General features: G+C 34.8%; 1 protein-coding gene across 1 annotated transcript in view; it reads right to left on the bottom strand.

Moving 5' to 3' along the window:
- Nucleotides 1-16846, bottom strand: part of LOC109081322 (ectonucleotide pyrophosphatase/phosphodiesterase family member 1-like) — a 56089-nt gene extending 39243 nt beyond the window's left edge. Inside the window, exons 1-12 of the mRNA XM_042777469.1 lie at nt 16545-16846; nt 13684-13756; nt 13327-13455; nt 9223-9348; nt 7532-7592; nt 6048-6145; nt 5477-5556; nt 5164-5265; nt 2180-2289; nt 1700-1765; nt 1369-1441; nt 962-1070 (exon numbers count right to left, since the gene is read on the bottom strand). Coding sequence (XP_042633403.1) covers nt 962-1070; nt 1369-1441; nt 1700-1765; nt 2180-2289; nt 5164-5265; nt 5477-5556; nt 6048-6145; nt 7532-7592; nt 9223-9348; nt 13327-13455; nt 13684-13756; nt 16545-16673 — 1156 coding nt within the window. The 5' untranslated portion in view covers nt 16674-16846. The remainder of the gene's footprint in view (nt 1-961; nt 1071-1368; nt 1442-1699; nt 1766-2179; nt 2290-5163; nt 5266-5476; nt 5557-6047; nt 6146-7531; nt 7593-9222; nt 9349-13326; nt 13456-13683; nt 13757-16544) is intronic.
- Between the last annotated feature and the right edge of the window lie 2401 nt (nt 16847-19247).

The raw sequence follows: 19247 nt of genomic DNA, 5'->3' as shown, positions 1-19247 counted from the left end.
TTCAGCACATAAAAAAACATACCAGCTCAATATGCATTCATATTCATATCACTCCAACCACAAGGGCAGAGCAGCACAGACAATTAAAAGCCTAAGATTCAAAATTAGCATGCTGGCAAGCCTCATGGCATACTCCAAGGGCAGGAGACGCATGTGCAATCCCACACGTCTTTAATTTGCCCTAATCACAAATGAAGACACGCGTCAAGCAGATGTCACTTCTGAAGAACTAAATTAACAACCCAAATAAGTCTTAACCATATATATTTTATTATCATTTAAATACTAAAATTATTTATTAATAATAATCATAATTATTCTTTATTATACTTTTAAATTGTGTGTCAATATTCTTTATTTTTTTAATATGTCTGTCAAAATGTTGTCTTGGCAACTAGCTAAAATAAGATAAGTTTGGTTTTTAAGTTAATATTTTATTTAATTTCAAGTAACAAAAGTTTGATTTTAGTTTTAATTAAATATAATAACCCTAAGAACTGGCCAAAAAAAAAACATACAAACACATATTACAAAAAGAGACAAAATCCCACATTTTAACTCTATTTATATTTTATATAAAATTGGATATACTGTACAGTAGATTATATCGACTTTATCTGCATACATTCACTACACTCACATACAAAATCTGATATGTGATCTTTTATATTTCATTTCAAAATGTAACTATATTATCGTTCATCTAAAAATATAAAATTGGATATACTGTGTAAGTTTATCCACATACAGTACTTACAGTATACTGACAAAGGGCGATAGCTTCAAAATGCGACTATAAGGCATTAAGATATTATAAACCTCACATTCATTATTTTATGTAAAGCTGCTCTGAAACAATGCAAATGATAAAAAGTGCTTATGATCTTGCCAATATGTCTTTATATTCAGATTTGGTCTCATGTTTAAAATAATGTGTGTGGGAAAGACACACAGTACTCACCGTGGTCAGAGACCAGAACCAGGTTAACACATTTGTGCAACTGTCTTTGTTTGAGACCCTCCATCAGCAACCCAATAACCCTGTCAACATTCAGTAAGGCCTCAATGACCTGCAACACAAAAAATTCATCATAATTTGGAATGCATTTCACCAGCAGAATCCAAATCAGGGGAATTCATATTGATTATGAACAGTATTTAAGCTGGCTTTTATGTTTCTTCTTTGCAACTGTGCACTGATATGACCATCATTGCGAATTTTTCTAGTATTCCATTCACTTCATCAACAAAAAAATAACAGAATGTTCAGTTAATGCTTCATATCCTAAATCAGACATTTGCCCCCCAAACTAAACAGAAATTGAAGTTTGTCAATTCATTTACACTTGTGGTTTGTCTTCAGTTTACCTGGCTACTCATTGGTCCATATCGATGACCCGCGGTATCGGGCTCTTCAAAGTATAAGGTGTAAAAGTCTGGCCTAAAACAGAGTATATACATTATAAACTGGAAAAAAATATTAAGCTAAAAATAGCATCTAAATTAACATTTAATTCAAGTCAATAATATTATTTAACATCAGTGAATCAACCTAAATACATCAATTTACACATTTTTTTATGAATCAAATAAGGTAGAAATATTTATTTACAGTAACAATTGCAATTTTTTACAGTTTAGGCAGTACCAAACCAAATCAGTTATTTTAAAAAATAACTATAAATTAAAAATGCAATACCTTTCTCCTTCAGGTAAATGCAACCATTCAAAGATTTTTGCCACCCTCTTTTCAAAGGGAATGTTCCTAAAGAAAGAAAAAGATAGTATATCTTTGCTCTTTGAGTGATTCAGAACAGAACAGAAAATTGCAATTAATATATTAATTCTGTACAAGTTCATATCTTCAATCCTACTATTTAAATTATTTCGTCCTTTTAAACTAATTTGTTGGCTCATTTAAACTCAGCTTTTGGTGGCTGTTACTAAAACCTCGGATATCTTCTACTGAGTTCAGCAGAAGCCCATATTCAGAGACATTATCTGTGTAACCTGCTTCAAACTATTACTTTTGAATTTAATGGAATATGAAGTGTTGCTCGTAATTGCTAGTTTTAGATGTGAATTATAGCCAGTCCTCACAACTCACAAATCAACCCTAAAATCCAGTTAATAACAAAGTAAAAACAAAAAAATAAACACGGTTATTGTAAATATTCACCCGTCATACTTCACCCAGAAATCTGGGTATTGTCCATTGACTTTCACATCGGATCCAGGCCAGAAGAAAGTAGCTGTTTTTAGTTTGTTTCTCATGGCTGTGAGCCAAACCTAAAGACAAGGAACTGAATGAGAGTGCTGATAAAATATAGAGCACACAAAACATAAAACACACTTAAAAAAAAAAATACCTTTAGCAAGCAAAGCGAGATAAGAGAGAGAGAGCCTCAGTAAACTGACAGCGATAAAAAAAAAAAACACAAACGTAACAAATGTAATTATGTTGCATTATGAGTTACTTAGATTTTATTTTTTTATATTTCTGTTTTTATTTTAGTTTTAATCAAATTTCCAGTAATTGTGTTGTTTTTATTAGTTTTTTTCATGTCTATATAGTTTTTCTATATTTTATTTCAGTTACTGTTTATTATATCTCAAGTAAAGAAAATTATTTATCTTTTAGTTTTAGTTAACGATAATAACCCTAGGCTGAGGAACAGGCAATCCTGTTTCAATCACAATCACAGTTCATTTGGAAGGACAAAATTAAAAACTAATATGGTCGCTACTATAGCAAAAACATATGGTTATGAGGCTCTAAAAAGTCAAGCATGCATGCCAACAGTCAGAAACCACAAAGCTTGTCTCTGTAATTACTGTAAAAGCCAATATACAGTATAGGATGGATACTAACCCAGTCTTCAAAGTAATACAGTCTACCACTGAATGTGAAGGCCTTGCATATTATTTGTAGTCTCAATTGCCAAAAGCTCCCTCTTTTCAAAAAGCAAATCCCTAGATCTACTGCGAGAAGGTTTTACGGTGCATCATTTCTGCACCATGGACAAGGTAAAAAAAAGTGCATGGCTGAAAGTTGAGAATGAAAACAAACAAGAACGTCCAGTGTTCCCAGTGAGGAGTTTGAGGAACTTTAGAATTCCTGGCCAGCACCAACCGGGATTGGGGAAATTTGATCAGGAAAACAAACCTCTTTGCTAGCTGTCAGATTTTGGCTCTTCACTATTTCACCAAAGAAACACATTGTGCTCTGTAATGTTTTGACCATTTGCTGCCTATTTGATTGCAAATGTGAGTAGGTTGCAAGCCCATGCAAGTCCATCAGGTTCCACAGGATTTTGACCCTTGTCCAGAAGAGTGTGATCCAATAGAACATCAGGGCTCATCAAGAAGTGCCCTGCGAAGTGGACATCACAGGATATTCTGCCATGATTCCAGTTCTAAGCGAACGTATATGTTCCATTCAAAGTGCACTGAAGTGTGCGAGACGTGAATTTAAATTGTATTTATGTACAGAGGTATATGATGTCACATTTGTCCATGTGTGAAGACGCTGTGCAGCACAAATCCTTGAATGAATGTTCCGAAGTGAGGTAAACTTCAACAGATTTCCCCTGCTCAGGGATGAACACTGTGTAGGGAGCATGTCAATGGGAACACAGTTCATGCACGGCGCTCAATTCTAATGAGCTGGTTATCTGAATTACGTGTGTTAACAAAGAGAGACATGCAAAATATGCAGAGCTGGGGTCGCGAGGACTATAATAATCCGTAATTATTTCCCCATCGATGCTCCGGGACACACGGCATTGCAGTATGTTAAGGGGCGTAACATTTCCATCACACACTTGAGGAATTCAGCCAATCACAGCACACCTCACTTTTCAGATCAATGAGCTTTGTAAAAATCAACTCGTTTCAGAAGGCGGGGCAAAGAGGAGAAACAATCATGAACATTATGTGGAAAATAATGTGTTTTTTTTTACCTTAAACCACATAAACACATTGCATTACACCAAATACACAAAATAATGTTCCTTTTAGCAATGTCATATGACCCCTTTAATAATAATTCACACCTGAATATAAGGCGATTTTCACTTCCATCCTTCATAGACAATTATATATCATTTATAAATGATTAAAGACAAAATGAATAGTAGTTATTTAGATTGATCATAAAAAATATATATAAAATGTGCTTGAAAAAAATATGACCAGAATATCAATTTGCATTATAATTATGCACGCACTGTATATCTTTTTAAAAATGCTTTGCTTTGGGGAAAATAAATATTTTTGATTGATTTACCTAAGGAATTTTAGGGTTTGAAACAAATATTATTTAAGAAAACAAATAAACTTGGCTATAACAAATTTTTTTAAGGTGTCTTTTCTTTCTACTGTAATATTCACACTAGGTTCTGGGTAACTAGTTAGTTTTTATGCAATTTGGTTGTACTATTTGTTTTAAGTTAGAACAAAGCAAAACAAACAATCTGGTGGAAACAATCAGAAAATAGTGCTCACCTACAAACAAGACCAAAACGGCACAGAGTGGAGCACAGGAAAACACACACAAAACCAACAAGCACAGGACAGAGAATATATAGGAAAAAAAATCACATCTGACAAATGAAAACGAGAGAGCAGAGGAGCACATGGCCAACAGACACAAACTGAGGTCATGTGGGTTTTGTTTCTGGAGCATACAGTATGTGCCTGGATCCCACATCAGGATTACAAACACTAATGCCAGGATCCTGACATTATGCTCCAGAAACAAAACCCACAAGACACAACACAGAACCAAAAACAGAAAGTGTTACACAAGTGATGGGATCCCAACACTAACAGTAGAATAAAAACCAAACAAGAGTGTTGGGATCCTGACAAGTAGCGTTTGTATATTGTTGTGACTTTTTTAATGTCATGTACAGTAGGCAGCTATTAATGGTAATAAACTACATTTCCATTAGAATATGATAATTCATTTTGTTTAATTATCTTAACATTTAAAAACTAAATGCTAGCAAATCAGTTTAATTACTTATCCAGACCTTTCAAAAAATAAAATAAATTAATAAATAACTGAGGGGATGTAAATTGAATTTAAAGATTTCACAAGAAAAATCCCTAATCTTTATTAAAAAGATAACCAAGCTTCATGTGTGTGCATATACTCACTGGTTCACCCTGGTACCATGCAGGGTTGAATTTCTCAACAGCTTTCAAACTGAAAGAGGCATTGCGAGTGACATCATACATCTTATTGTCCACAAAAACACCCTACAAATGAAAACAAAAAAAAAAAACGAAAGACATTTTATGAAAACATTATTTCACTCATTAGAAAACAGGAGCAAAGCAAAATAACTTGTATTGTCTAAAAAGCAACCACTGGAACTAAGAGTAATTGACTAAGTCATAGGAACTGCAAAAAAAGGGGTGGCAGAACTACTGAAGAGCATTTGTGGCTTAATTTCTGCCTGTCACTTACTGTCACTATGGTGTAATGATTTGGGAAGGTCTTGGTGGGATAAGCAGGTCGCATATACGGTGTAGAGGTCCCACATTTCACTAAATAAAACCAGTGTTACACAACCAAAAAACCAAACCTGTTTTTACACTAGTTTAAACCAGTGGTTCACAACCATGGCGCCAGGGCCCATTAGTGAGCTTTAGAAACCTTCCAAAAGTGCTTTAAGATGACTTAAAACAATTTAAAATAAGACAAACCAACCATTAAACTTGGAAAATCAATTCTTTTTTTTTTTTTTTTAGCTGATATTTGATTCATTATTTAAGAGAATGCTAAACGTTAAGACATTTTATAGGCGACATAACACACAGTTTCTGCCAATCTCAAATTAATCTTGAGTACCTATAGAGTACTACTGCATCCTTCATATCTCCAAAGAGTCTTTAGTTTTATCAGATTTATAAAAGACAGATGTACCTCTTCTCTCCGAAAACAGCCGGAAAAAAAAAAAAGTTCTGTACCTACACCTAACAGATATGACAGATCTAATTCTATGGCCAGGGTCAGACTCTGAGTGAATGTGACGTACTGAGTTTGCTGATGACAGGAAGCAGGCTGCTGTAGGCGTTCATGTATCCTGCCCTGAATCCATCCAGAGACACCAGAAGCAGCGGCGGTTTAGAAAACCTACAGAAAAAGACGACAGTTTTTAGAAATGCTTGTCATTCCATGGAAAAAGTAGCTTCCCTTTTCAGCTGAAGTACACATGGGTAAAAATAGCAGATGTTGATGTACTGTATGTCTACAGGCAAAGCCCAAAACAACCTGTCACACCCAAAATATTGATAAAAAATCACCCAAATACACCAACCAGACCAACGGGGAAGAACATGCTTTATTTCACGGTCTTGAATTACTGCAAAAACTCTCAATAAGAAACAAGCTTGCATCATGCATGCTCTAACTTGTAATATTATGAAATGTATTTTCTATTTAATCTCATAAAGCTTTTATCTCTTTTTGCACGAGTGATTTAATAGACTCTTTAGCTTTCTGTAGATGTCTCTGTAATGACAACACTACAATGTTATGGTAACAGTCCTGCCTGCTTATACAAAACTCCCATAAAGCATTTCAAAACATAATTTATATAAGCTATAAAATAAAAATACATTAAATGAAAAATGTTCTTAAATATTACCTTTATATTTTCTAAATTATTTTCAGTATTAGGTTTATGGTTCCCAATACAGCTCTTTTTTCTTTTCTTTAAATTTTTTATGCAATGACAGGAAAAATGGTTTTAAAGTTAAATCACATGGCTCATTAAGTTGTCTATTTGTGTGTACGCCAGCGAATGCCATTATGGCCAAAGCTGAATGCATTTCAGAGTATGTTTTTTATAGCTAATGGAAAAACAACACTGACCACACAGTGCATTTACCCAGAGTCCGACATAAACATACACACACATGCCTAAACATCTCTCTGTGCAGCTAAATAGATGCATTCATATACAGTGCCATTTAAAGGTCTGAGTCCACATGTGATTTAAAAGCTCATTTAAACTCGGAAAGACCGAAAATTTTAGCATGCAGACAATTTACAACAAAGAAGTGTTATGATATAAAATTAATACTTTTTCTAGACCATTAAATAAGTGCATTGGTGACACTGACCAGGTGAACTAATTTGTGCAAAGAGTCTGATCCTCTTTGGAAATTTAAACTTAAACTTTTAAGACCATTAGACATAACAGAAGTCTGTCTGAAACCATTTTCTCTCATACAAAACCACTGCCTGTGAAGTCTTTGGCTAACTTTTGCCGTAAGGCAGCTGTCTTATCTTTCAGTCGCAGCCAACTATAACTTTCTCAAAGAAAAAAAATACATATATTGTTGGTTACACAATATTGTCAAAGTAATGTGGTGGCCAACACAATATGCCTAGAAAACCAATAAAGCCTCATTAACTACAGAAGGAGATGCTAATTTCTAAGTGCTGAGTTAAGGATATTAACCTGATTGAGATCTTGATACAGAGCCATATCATTTATAAACATAAGTCTGTTACCCAGCAGGACATTGAGGAGTCCTGATGTCCTCACAATCTTCTTCAATCCAAGGTTTTTCACCTGTGAAGAAGAGAAGAAAGAGAAAAGAAGTATTAATAGTAACTCAAAATGCAACCCAGGTGTATTTTTCTTTCACTGTCCAATTTTCTAAAGTTTCCATCAATTAAACAGTGAGAAAGAGAAATGAAAGGGCGATGAGGAACAGTTCACTTTTCAAAGGCAGGAGAGGGTGCAAATGCATTCAAACATAATCAATGCATTCACCTGAAAACTACTGGAACTGGTCTTATACAACTGACACAGGCAGCTTTTGTCAAGTGATAGTTATTAGCTGTCACTGGCTAATGCACGGGCAGGAACAAACATGGATGTGTACATAAGCATTACTGAAGTAAGGTAGTGGAATCATGAGTTAACACAACCAACATGTGAAATCTTAAATCTCAATTGAGTTTAACACACGTCACATGTGAACAATTTATGTTTTCAGAGAATTCAAAGAGCAGATGCAGTGCTTTCAACTATAGCCAAATATTTATTTTGTTATATCACAAGGGCTGTATTTCATTAACCAGATGTTTTGAAACAACAGTCAGTTTTACAAATGCTTGTTTCCTATTTTATGTTGGTTTATGTAATGTTTTCAAACACTTTAAAACATGTTAACTGCAATTAATTAATTTTAAATGCAGTTAGCTGAACTTTATAGTTTTTTTTTTTTTGACCCACTTAAGTAGAACTTAAAGGAATAGCGAAAAAATAAAATAAAAAATTCAGTCATCATTTACTCACCCTCAAGTTGTTCCAAACCTGTATGAATTTCTCTGTTGAACACAAAATAAGATATTTTGACTTCTATAGAATGAGAAAAAAAGTACTATGGGAGTCAATGGGGACCAGCAACTGCTTGGTTACCCACATTCTTCAAAATATATTTTGTGTTCAACAGAAAAAATACATTCATACAGGTTTGGGACAACATGTGGGTTAGTAAATGACAGAATTTTCATTTTTGGGTGAACTATTAAATAAATAAATGTTATTTCATAATGACTTCTGTTGTCTTTGAAATATGGTTATTTAATGGCAGGTTCCCAGTTTGACAACTTGCCATATACAGTATAGTGTGACAACATAAATGTATTACATAAGCTGTATCTTTTTTACAATGTAATAAAACTGAAATGCTTCTAGTGCAAAGATTTTAAAATCCTATACAGAAACTGACTTTCAAAAAATAAACCTATTTATTGGAGTAAATGTTATGACTGGTATAAAACAATATCGCTATTGTACACTATTCTGTCCAACCACACCCAAAAGTGACCTGAAATAATCAGCTGAACATTTATGAAAATATTTAAAAGGAAAACAACTGGCTGTGAAAACACCATGTAGGGAAGTTTCACTGTTTTCTGTCCAGCTGAGGGAAGATGATATCCAGGCCCAAATAACTCCAGATCCTTCACAACTTCACAGATGCTTATGAGCCTTTCAGATACATGTCTGTTCAAAGCAAAATCATAAACCTAACCAGCTTAAGGATTTCATACAACCATTATGGGATTTGATCAACCAAAATTTCTTTATTGACAACTCAAAATATCTATTTTCTTTTATACAACATAACTGACAACTAACATGTACAGTAGCTATGAGAATAGAATGCATAGCAAAGCATGTCTTGTACCTTCACATATGCTCTTGTAGTTTGAGCAGCAGTCACCCACTTTCACACAGTCTTCAGAGCAGGAGCAGAGGCTGTTGAGCAAACGCTCCTCACCGCAGCGGAATTTCGAACACATCCAGCGCTGACCTGGAACACAGTGAGTGTCGGAGATGAACAGCAGGGCAGAGACAATGTGGGAAGAAATGACAGTATCATGGTTGTTGATATAAACTGCTGAAAGTTTGGTATTATAAAAGCACTTCGGAGTTGCACAGAAGAGTGCTTTCCAAACCAATAGAGCACATACATCATATTTACATGCAGACCTTTGATTTAAAACCAATTTGTATTGGTAAATTAAATTACAAGTGAAAAAAAATCTCAAGCCCATTCACTTTTTCAAAATTAATGAAAAGTGTCCATTTCAGACAAATAGCAATGATAATATTCCCTGATACCACATGTACATCAACGTTTATAAAATGTCTTTAACATGTTTATGATTTTAAATGTATGTGAAACTGACGTCTGAAAGTTGTCTATAAAATTAATATGAAAGATGTGTTGATTTAATGAAAAATCTATATATTATATATTTTTTCTTGATTATTACACAATTCATCAATGCCAGTTTGTCGTATAACACACCAACCAATCATGATCTGACACAATAGGTTCTTCTCCTGAGGAACATTCTGCATGTCCCTGATAATTCTTCAGTTTATTGTGAAAATGTTCATCCATACGTGGATCAGTGTCATTTTAGCATAATTAAGATACTATTATAACTTTAAATTTTTTTTTTTTTTTTTTTATTTTATGTTTTCATTTTTAATTTAAGTTAGAGTTTAGTAGTGATTTTGTTGTGTTGTGTTTTGTCATTTTTTATTATTATTATTATTTTTTTTAATGTATGTATATAGTTTTTGTTAATATTTATTTCAGTTTTAATTGTAGTTCTATTGGCATCCAGCTTTTTCTATTTTATTTCAGTTAAAGTTTATTTCAATTAAGTTTTTAGTTAACTATAATAACACTGATGTAGATTCTGCATTTTAGTTGTAATTATTATTTACATTATGTTATATTATTATTATTTAGTTTTTACTATTATGAAAGATATAGTATTATTATTACTATCATAGTTCAATCATAAAAAAATAAAAGCTTTCAAATAATGATACCACATATTTGTAAAAACACGTTATATATATCACATATCTTAAAAATTCCCTAATTTCTTTCTCCACAAAAACTCCACAGAACTATTTGAAACTGTTTCAGCTGTTTTTGCCCATACAATCCAAGTCAGCATGACTGATCTGAGGAATGCAAGTCAGCAAAAACTGCATGACTGATGTGTGGGAGATGTCAAAATATATCCCACAGACATAAGAAAGTTAAGATTGGAATACATGAGAATAAGTAATTGATAACCGAATTCTCAACCACAAACACTGAGGTCTAGCATTTGCCGGCAAGATAAAGATTATGTACAAGTATTTTAGAACAAAGATGTTAGATAAAGCAACAAAACATTCTGAATGTAGGTCTGTGGGTTTTTGCATGTATGATATAAACAGCTACAACTGTTACCGGCAGTTCTTTTCACTCATAAAGTTTACATTCATTCACTTCGCCACTCGTGACTTTAGAGGTCTGTGTATAATATTGCTCTGATCCCCTGGCTCAACTGTTATCTAGCAAACACCAGACTGTGCCAACTTCCGCTGACTATTCAGGCCAAATTATTCCTTGTCCGTTATTCATTTTTGAAGGCGTTATCCGTGCCATTCCGAATAAGGTATTCGGCTTCAGGCACAACCCTAATTATTACATTACATATTTTATTTTTACATCGCAACATAGATATGGTCATAGAAAGTAACAGCTCCACGCAATATTGTAATCCTAATATTCACGTCGTACTTGCAAACAAACTTTTGTATGCATTATGGTTAATGCATGCTGGAGTAGTCGATTGGTTTCCGAACAGCGCCGATGCAAGCCCTAGTACATTTTCCTTTACTAAACACATTTTATGTCTTTTAAGTAGGGCTGTAGTACTCGAGTCCAGTCTCATTTGTCATATCCTGAGCTTTTTGTGCTGCGCCAAGGCATCAGTCATATCCTGAGCTTTTTGTGCTGCGCCAAGGCATCAGTCATTTTAATTTTTGACCACAGACATAATCACAGCAACAGCAGCATTATAAAGTAAATAAAATGTAAAAAAGTACATAAAAATAATAAAATTTGACCTACTGCTCCAAACTCGGTTCTAGAGGGCCGGTGTCCTTTAGAGTTTAGCTCTAATTAAACACATTGAACCAGCTAATTAAGCTCTTACTAGACACACTAGAAACTTCCAGATAGGAGTGTTAAGGCCAGTTGGAGCTAAACTTTTCAGGGCATTGGCCCTCCAGGATCTAGTTTGGAGACCCCCTATCCTACAGAGCTGTTACTTTGCACATGCTTTTTGATCATTACAAATAATAATGTAAAATTATTTTTCTTAGAATAGGAAATATGTTGTCTCTCGCCATCACATACATTATCAGTAGTTAAGTATGTGGTCTTGAAGAGGATCCTTTTTTCTCTCATTTGGACTCGGTCTTGACTTGGACTCGAAACCTTTGGACTTGGAATTGACTTGGATTCGAACCTCTTTGGACTCGGTCTTGACTCGGTCTCGACTAGTCCTGGACTTGGACTTGACTTGGACTCGACAAAGCTGGACTTGACTACAGCTCTAGTAATTCACCAAATGAAAGTGAAATCCACCCATCCCACACAGAGCAAGCGGCACAGGGAGGGATGTTCGGTTACTGTGATGGAAACATCAGGGAAAACAACTACAGGGACGGACTTTAAACCCAAACTCAGAGACACGCACAGCTCTAACGCTTTACTGAAGGAATTTCAACAGGTGGGTGTTGATGGTATAAACATACATTCTTGTTTCCAATGTTTGCAGGCTTTTTTGGGCTGTTACAGTCCTGAATAAATGGATTAGTGTCTGTACACATACTATGAATATAACTTCATTTCCCTTTTGTTTTTCTATCTCAGACACATGCACAAACACAGCTGGTTTGCCAGGCTACCAAAAAACAAAACAAAGACATAACTTAATACTTCCTCAAAGTGAAAGTGAGAGTGTGATGTTACCATGACCCAAGGGAGAGTTCGCATCTAGTGTTAACTGTCTCAGGTGATCTATTTACAAGAGGTCAGCGCTAAATACAGGTGTAAGCAAAACGTCTTACGATCCAATCACCCAAAGTATTACAGTTTAAATATATATTAAATACACCCATATAAACTTTGAGTGCTTTTTGGCCCATATAACGGGTAGCTCACCCAAAAAATAGAGGTTTTGAACAAGTCAAGGGTGAGTGGAATTTGAGTTTCAATTTTTAGGTGAACTATTGCTTTAAGTAGGACTTAAGTACATTGTTATTTAAAATATACTTTAAAGTAAACTTTTTAATTCAACATTATTATAAAGTGTACTGTTTAAAAGTGTACTTAAGTGTGTTAAGAAACATAGTCATGAAAGTGTACTCTTTATAAGTATACTTATGCGGCCTTTGATTTAATTAATATTACATTATCTGCAAGTACAGTGTCAATCAACTACTTAAAATATTAAAATAACAGTCAGAATAATCTTTCATCATTTACATATCCTTGTGTTGAGAGTTTCATTCTTCTGTGGAACAAAAAATGTGAAGTTTAGCAGAATGGCTGAGTGTAGATGGGGTTGCCAAGCTCCAAAAATGACAAAACATCTTCTCAAAAGTCATCCTTGTCACTTACTGACTATATTAAATGTCTTCTGAAGTCTTCTGAATGTGACAGTTCTTTGTGAGGAATAGACTGAAATTTCACATGGTCACTATTCACTTTCATGTTACTGAAGCGTCCAAAGAAGAAAGAAAGTCATGTGGATTTCGAAAGACAAGACATGAGCGTGAATTAATGATTACTTTTTCTTTTGTTTTCTGCTTTATCAGCATCTAGTAACACATTGACGTCAAAAGTGATGTATGCAGTCATAAAATCAGAGACAACCATTTAATCTGAACAGAAAAGGTCACACAAGATGCATGAAATGTCACTTACTTGGTTCCACACACACTTCCTTGTAGTCCAGACAGCAGGTGCCTTCATTTACACACCCAGTGTCACAGTGGCACACTGCATTAGAGTCACGACTTTTGGACAAGCAGCGATTTCTACAGCTCTCGGTAACTAGAAAACACAAAATAAAGAGCATGTAGACAGAATGATATCTCAAATGTAATGTGGATATAACAACACAGGACTTCATTCCCAAGCTCAGTGACACCAATCATCACACAATGGATTAAAGGTTGATAATAGATATTGTATATGTAATATATGTACCATTATATGAAAAATATTATAAAGGGTGGGCTTTAAAACCACAACCAGAAAAAAAGTAGAAAACTGAGATACCTTTATCACTGCAACGGAGTTTGAGTATAAATATGATTGTGAGAATTAAAGCCAGCAAGCCAAGCAGAAGGACCTATAGAGAGAAAAACAAAAGAAAAAAAAAGAGGGCTAAAATTGTATTAACAAGATTCAGTATAAAAGGAATCATTTACATTAATATTCTGTAATTTGCTTCAATTTTATGAAAAAAAGGTGATAATTTATTTGACAGAAATGTTCCTAAATACATCCTGCTTGAAAAAAAAAAAAAATATCAGCAGAAATCAGCCTTGTAAGCCTATACAGGTATTTCACTACTAACAGTGAGGTCAAAAGTTAATTTTCCCAGTCGTCAGTGTCACATAATCCTTCAGAAATCATTCTGATATGCTGACTTGCTGCTCAAGAAACATTTCTTATTATTAATGTTGAAAACAGTTGCTTAATATTTTTGCAAACCATGATTTTATATATATATATATATATATATATATATATATATATATATATATATATATATATATATATATATATATATAAAACATTTTTAGTGAACTGTTGGCCTTCTGGAAAGTGTTCATTTACTGTACATGTACTCAATACTTGGTAGGGGCTCCTTTTGCTTTAATTACTGCCTCAATTCGGCGTGGCATGGAGGTGATCAGTTCGTGGCACTACTGAGGTGGTATGGAAGCCCAGGTTTCTTTGACAGTGGCCTTCAGCTCATCTGCATTTTTTGGTCTCTTGTTTCTCATTTTCCTCTTGACAATACCCCATAGATTCTCTCTGGTGTTCAGGTCTGGTGAGTTTGCTGGCCAGTCAAGCACACCAACACCATGGTCATTTAACCAACTTTTGGTGCTTTTGGCAGTGTGGGCAGGTGCCAAATCCTGCTGGAAATCAGCATCTTCAAAAAGCTGGTCAGCAGAAGGAAGCATGAAGTGCTCCAAAATTTCTTGGTAAATGGGTGCAGTGTCTTTGGTTTTCAAAAAACACAATGGATCAACAGCAGCAGATGACATTGCATCCCAAATCATCACAGACTGTGGAAACTTAACACTGGACTTCAAGCAACTTGGGCTATGAGCTTCTCCACCCTTCCTCCAGACTCTAGGACCTTGGTTTCCAAATGAAATACAAAACTTGCTCTCATCTGAAAAGAGGACATTGGACCACTGGGCAACAGTCCAGTTCTTCTTCTCAGGTAAGACCTCTGACATTGTCTGTGGTTCAGGAGTGGCTTAACAAGAGGAATACGACAACTGTAGCCAAATTCCTTGACACGTCTGTTTGTGGTGGCTCTTGATGCCTTGACCCCGGCCTCAGTCCATTCCTTGTGAATGGTGTCAATGATTGTCTTCTGGACAACTGTCAGATCAGCAGTTTTCCCCATAATTGTGTCGCCAAGTGAACCAAACTGAGATATATATATATATATAGTAAAGACTTAAATTGTTACATAAGATTTCGATTTTAAATAATGGAAAGTTTAAAAGAGCAGCATTTATTTGAAATCAAAATCTTCTGTAACATTTTAAGTCTTTACTGTCACTTTTGATCGATTCAGTGTGTCCTGACTCCTAGTTGAAGAAAGGTGTGGAGTGTGATTCACTAAACTTGCACACACTTTTCATTCTTGAAAGCAGTTTTCTTCCTAGATGATTCTTCTAACTTATGATTAATACAGCAATGCATAACGCAGCTATTTGCTTAAAGGGATAGTTCACCCAAAAAGTCTGTCATCATTTTCTCACCCTGAAGTTGCTGAACACAAATGTAGATATTGTGAAAATTGGAGGTAACCAAACAGCTTCTAGTCACCATTGGCTTTTTTGTGTTCAGCAGAAGAAAGAAACTCACATGGGTTTGCATGAACTTGTTGCTGAGTAAATGATCACAGGATTTTTATTATTAGGTGAACACTCACTTTAAAAGGGGTGAAGCAGGCATATATGAGCATAGTTTTATATATATATATAATATATATATATATATATATATATATATATATATATATATATATAAGGTATTTAAGGTATCAAGATCAAATATTGTACACACCAACCACAAATTTGCACCTTTGTTTATGAAATAACAAAACACTGAATTGTTGTTCTCAACCAGCTCAGTTCAAACACTGTAACACTACATGACACATTGAGGTACTCTGTGTGCTCTAGTGCAGCCAGTTGTTACTTGTTTGTTTTCACACCTTTATAAACAGTGCAATAACGTTTTATTAAAAGAAGAAAAAAAAAGCTGGTTTGATAAATTAATTCCCATGACTTTTTCATGACTTGTTCATGATTACAGTACAAACTGAGAAAAATGACCTTAAAAGACTATTCATTTCCATGACTTTTCCTGGCTTGGATATCACATCTGTTTCCAGGTTTTCATTGGTCGTGGGAATCCAGATGGTTAATGATGCAAGTGTGAGCTAAATCTAAACTAAAACAGCCTACTTCTAACAGAAATGGTAGAATAGAATTTACAAAAACAAAGAAAAAAAGAAATGGGGAAAAACAGACAGAGAAACTTTACATACGATATAATTCTCCTAAAAATACACATACATTTTAGATGACGTGTCACTTAAGCCTCAATATCTAGCTTAACCCATTTGTACAGTATATAAAGGCTATACACTATATTAAATTATTACACACTGGTCTTGTGCACATACTGTATGTAAACTTACTTGAAATAAATAAATAAATAAATAAATAAATAAATAATAACAAAATAAAGTCTTAATCCTTACACAAACCAATAAGATTAAAGGTTAAATGAGTAACAAGTCAATCATGGGTTGCTTGTTTAACCTAGTCTCAGACACGCGCTTTTATTCCCTCCATAGCGTCCCATGAGACCTCGCTTACCGCACAGAGGATTTTCAAGTATCTTGACTGTGTTTTCGTGGCGCTTTGTGTCCGTTTGGACCGCTGTCCTGTCCCCAGTAGGTTGGCGGCGTGCTCGCTCATGTGTTCATCCCGCCTGGCTGAGTCCATTATTGATCGCGCGCTCGGTATGAGGTACACAGGTTTGTTTTGCAGGGACTCATTTCAAACTTCGTTCTCTAGTGACTTTGTAGCTCGTGCAGTTCAAGGACCGCCCAGCTGCAGGCTAGTCAACCAAAGGTAACACGAGCGGCAGCACATGCCCTGTGCTCCTGAGTAATTACATTCATTGTAACCAGAGAAAGGGCCGTCAACCGGTGCGGAGAATGGTTGCACTGAAATTACCTTTGAAATATGTCGATATATGATGTATATCGTGTTTGTTACAGCGTCTTTGACTGATTTATGAAAGCTCTTCTTTATTTTAATTGACGCTTGCAACATTAAGAGCTTTGGGTACAGCTGTCAGAAGAAAAAAAAGTGCAAAGATTGTACTTTTATGTGTACAACAGCTTGTCACTGCGTGTCTTTAATTGGACACCTTTGTACCTTCTTTTAAAGGGTGTATATTAATAACTTAGAGTAGTGATATGTACACTTAAGGCAGTAATATGTACTTTTATCAGTGGCGTCGGACTGGGGGTAAAACCAGTACTGATTACCAGGGCCCCAAAGGAAGAGAGGGCTGGATATTTACCTGGATATTTTCATTGGGGGGTCATGGGGGCCCATCAGGACTGCCTATGCATAGGGCCCGGGATCTTGTGCAACGCCCCTGACTTTTATGGTACTATTATGAAAGTACAGAGGTGTCCCTTTGAGGATATTGTCCCAGTGACAAGCTGTTGTACCCCTAAAGATAAAATTTTGGCACTTTTTTTGCTGACAGTGTACGTAGAGGAGCACATGTGGTATACCAATCGTGATTTGAACTGTTTTGGGGAGGAACACTTTTGTTTGGATATGTCAGATAGACTCTGCAAGTTGAAGTACATGTTAAAGTGTGGGAAATTCACCGCAAGGTAAATGTCAACACTGGTTTGGAAATGTGTTGGCTGTAATTTGCTTTGCAAAACAACTAGGCCTAAAGAAATACGCAGCCACTGTGTAACATGCAAAATATGCTGCACCATCAAGGTTCAAGCCTTTATTTATTATTGAATGCATTCTGTGAGATTCCGCACGAATTGGTGCATTACGTTATGATGACCTCAATATGCATAAAAGAGGCTTTTATCTGCTTTACTACGTGGATATATTGCACAACTACGCCACCTCATGGTCAGCCGATGCATGTACACTTAACCATTTACAAGATATTCAGTAATTATATGAGCATGATCTAAAGGTGAGCGTTAAGTCATTAAGACCCATTGAGCCATCAAATCAACATCACAATCTGTATTTAATTTTCAGTCATTATTATATGACCTCAGTATAAGAAACGAGAAATGGTTTTTGGATCAACATAAACCATAAAATGATGAATAAAATAGGCTACCTGTTTTTTTTTTGCCTATTACCAGTTTTATTAGCCGGTTACCAGCTGTATTACTATCCAAATGAAGATGGCAGTTTTTTGCTGCTCGTTATTGTGGGATAACTGTGGTATCTGTTGTCTGCATCTGGGCAGAGCCAGCGAGGCTGATTATCTGAGCTGACAGTATCACGTTCCTAATTCATTTAGTCTCACTTACCGCATCCTTCAGGAAATGAAGGGGGAATGAACAATACAGAGAGAGGTCATTACATTAAGCTCAGTTATTGATCAACATCAATTGAATGTTTATAGTGTAATTTTTAAAATGATACGGTGTGGTCTGCAAAATTAGGACAGATTTGGAAGATTTGACAAAATTTTATGTAATCTTAATGTGATATGGACATTTGAGCATGCTTAGGCACTGCCTTTCACTTAAAATATTGTGTGGGACAGATCATAAGTTAAGCGAGGCTGTTTTTAAAAGTATGTGAAATACTACAAAACATATCATAAATCTTCTATTAAAAGTGAAAGGTGGTGAAAGGTGGACTAACTGCTTTAACCAACTTAATTAAGGTCTACCAGCTTGGTTTCAGCCCCACAACCTGACAGTCCAGCTAATCCATTATCTAAATCAGCTTGGACCAGTAGTAACTAGAAACCATGTAAAATCACTTTCAGACATGTGCTATAGTATAGCTACAATAGATATCACAAACATCCAGACTCTGTAGGATAAGATCCAGGATAGATGTTCCAAACCTGTATAACTATCTTCCTTCTGTTGAACATAACATGGTATTTTGAAGAATGTTGGTGAACAAACAGTTGGCAGCCATTGACTTCCATAGTATTCAAAAAAATACAATGGAAATCAATGGTGGTTATCCACATTCTTCAAAATATATTCTCTTGTGTTTAGTATAAGAACAAAAATCAAACAAGTTTGGAAAAAAATTCATACAGGTGTTATTTAACTCAAAAATATTGTTTGTCTTCACTGAACCAGCCTGTATACAACAAGTTGTACCAGTTTAACAGATTTTTATGGCTAAATCAGGTATACAGATAGTTCTTTAAGGTAACTCCATCTAACATGTTAGTAAAATATGAAATATCTTTATATATATATATATATATATATATATATATATATATATATATATATATATATATATATATATATATATATTATAATTAAA

The sequence above is a fragment of the Cyprinus carpio genome, chromosome A20 (genome assembly GCF_018340385.1).
Source record: "Cyprinus carpio isolate SPL01 chromosome A20, ASM1834038v1, whole genome shotgun sequence".
Classification (NCBI taxonomy): domain Eukaryota; kingdom Metazoa; phylum Chordata; class Actinopteri; order Cypriniformes; family Cyprinidae; genus Cyprinus; species Cyprinus carpio.
This window is presented reverse-complemented; position numbering and strand designations above follow the sequence as displayed.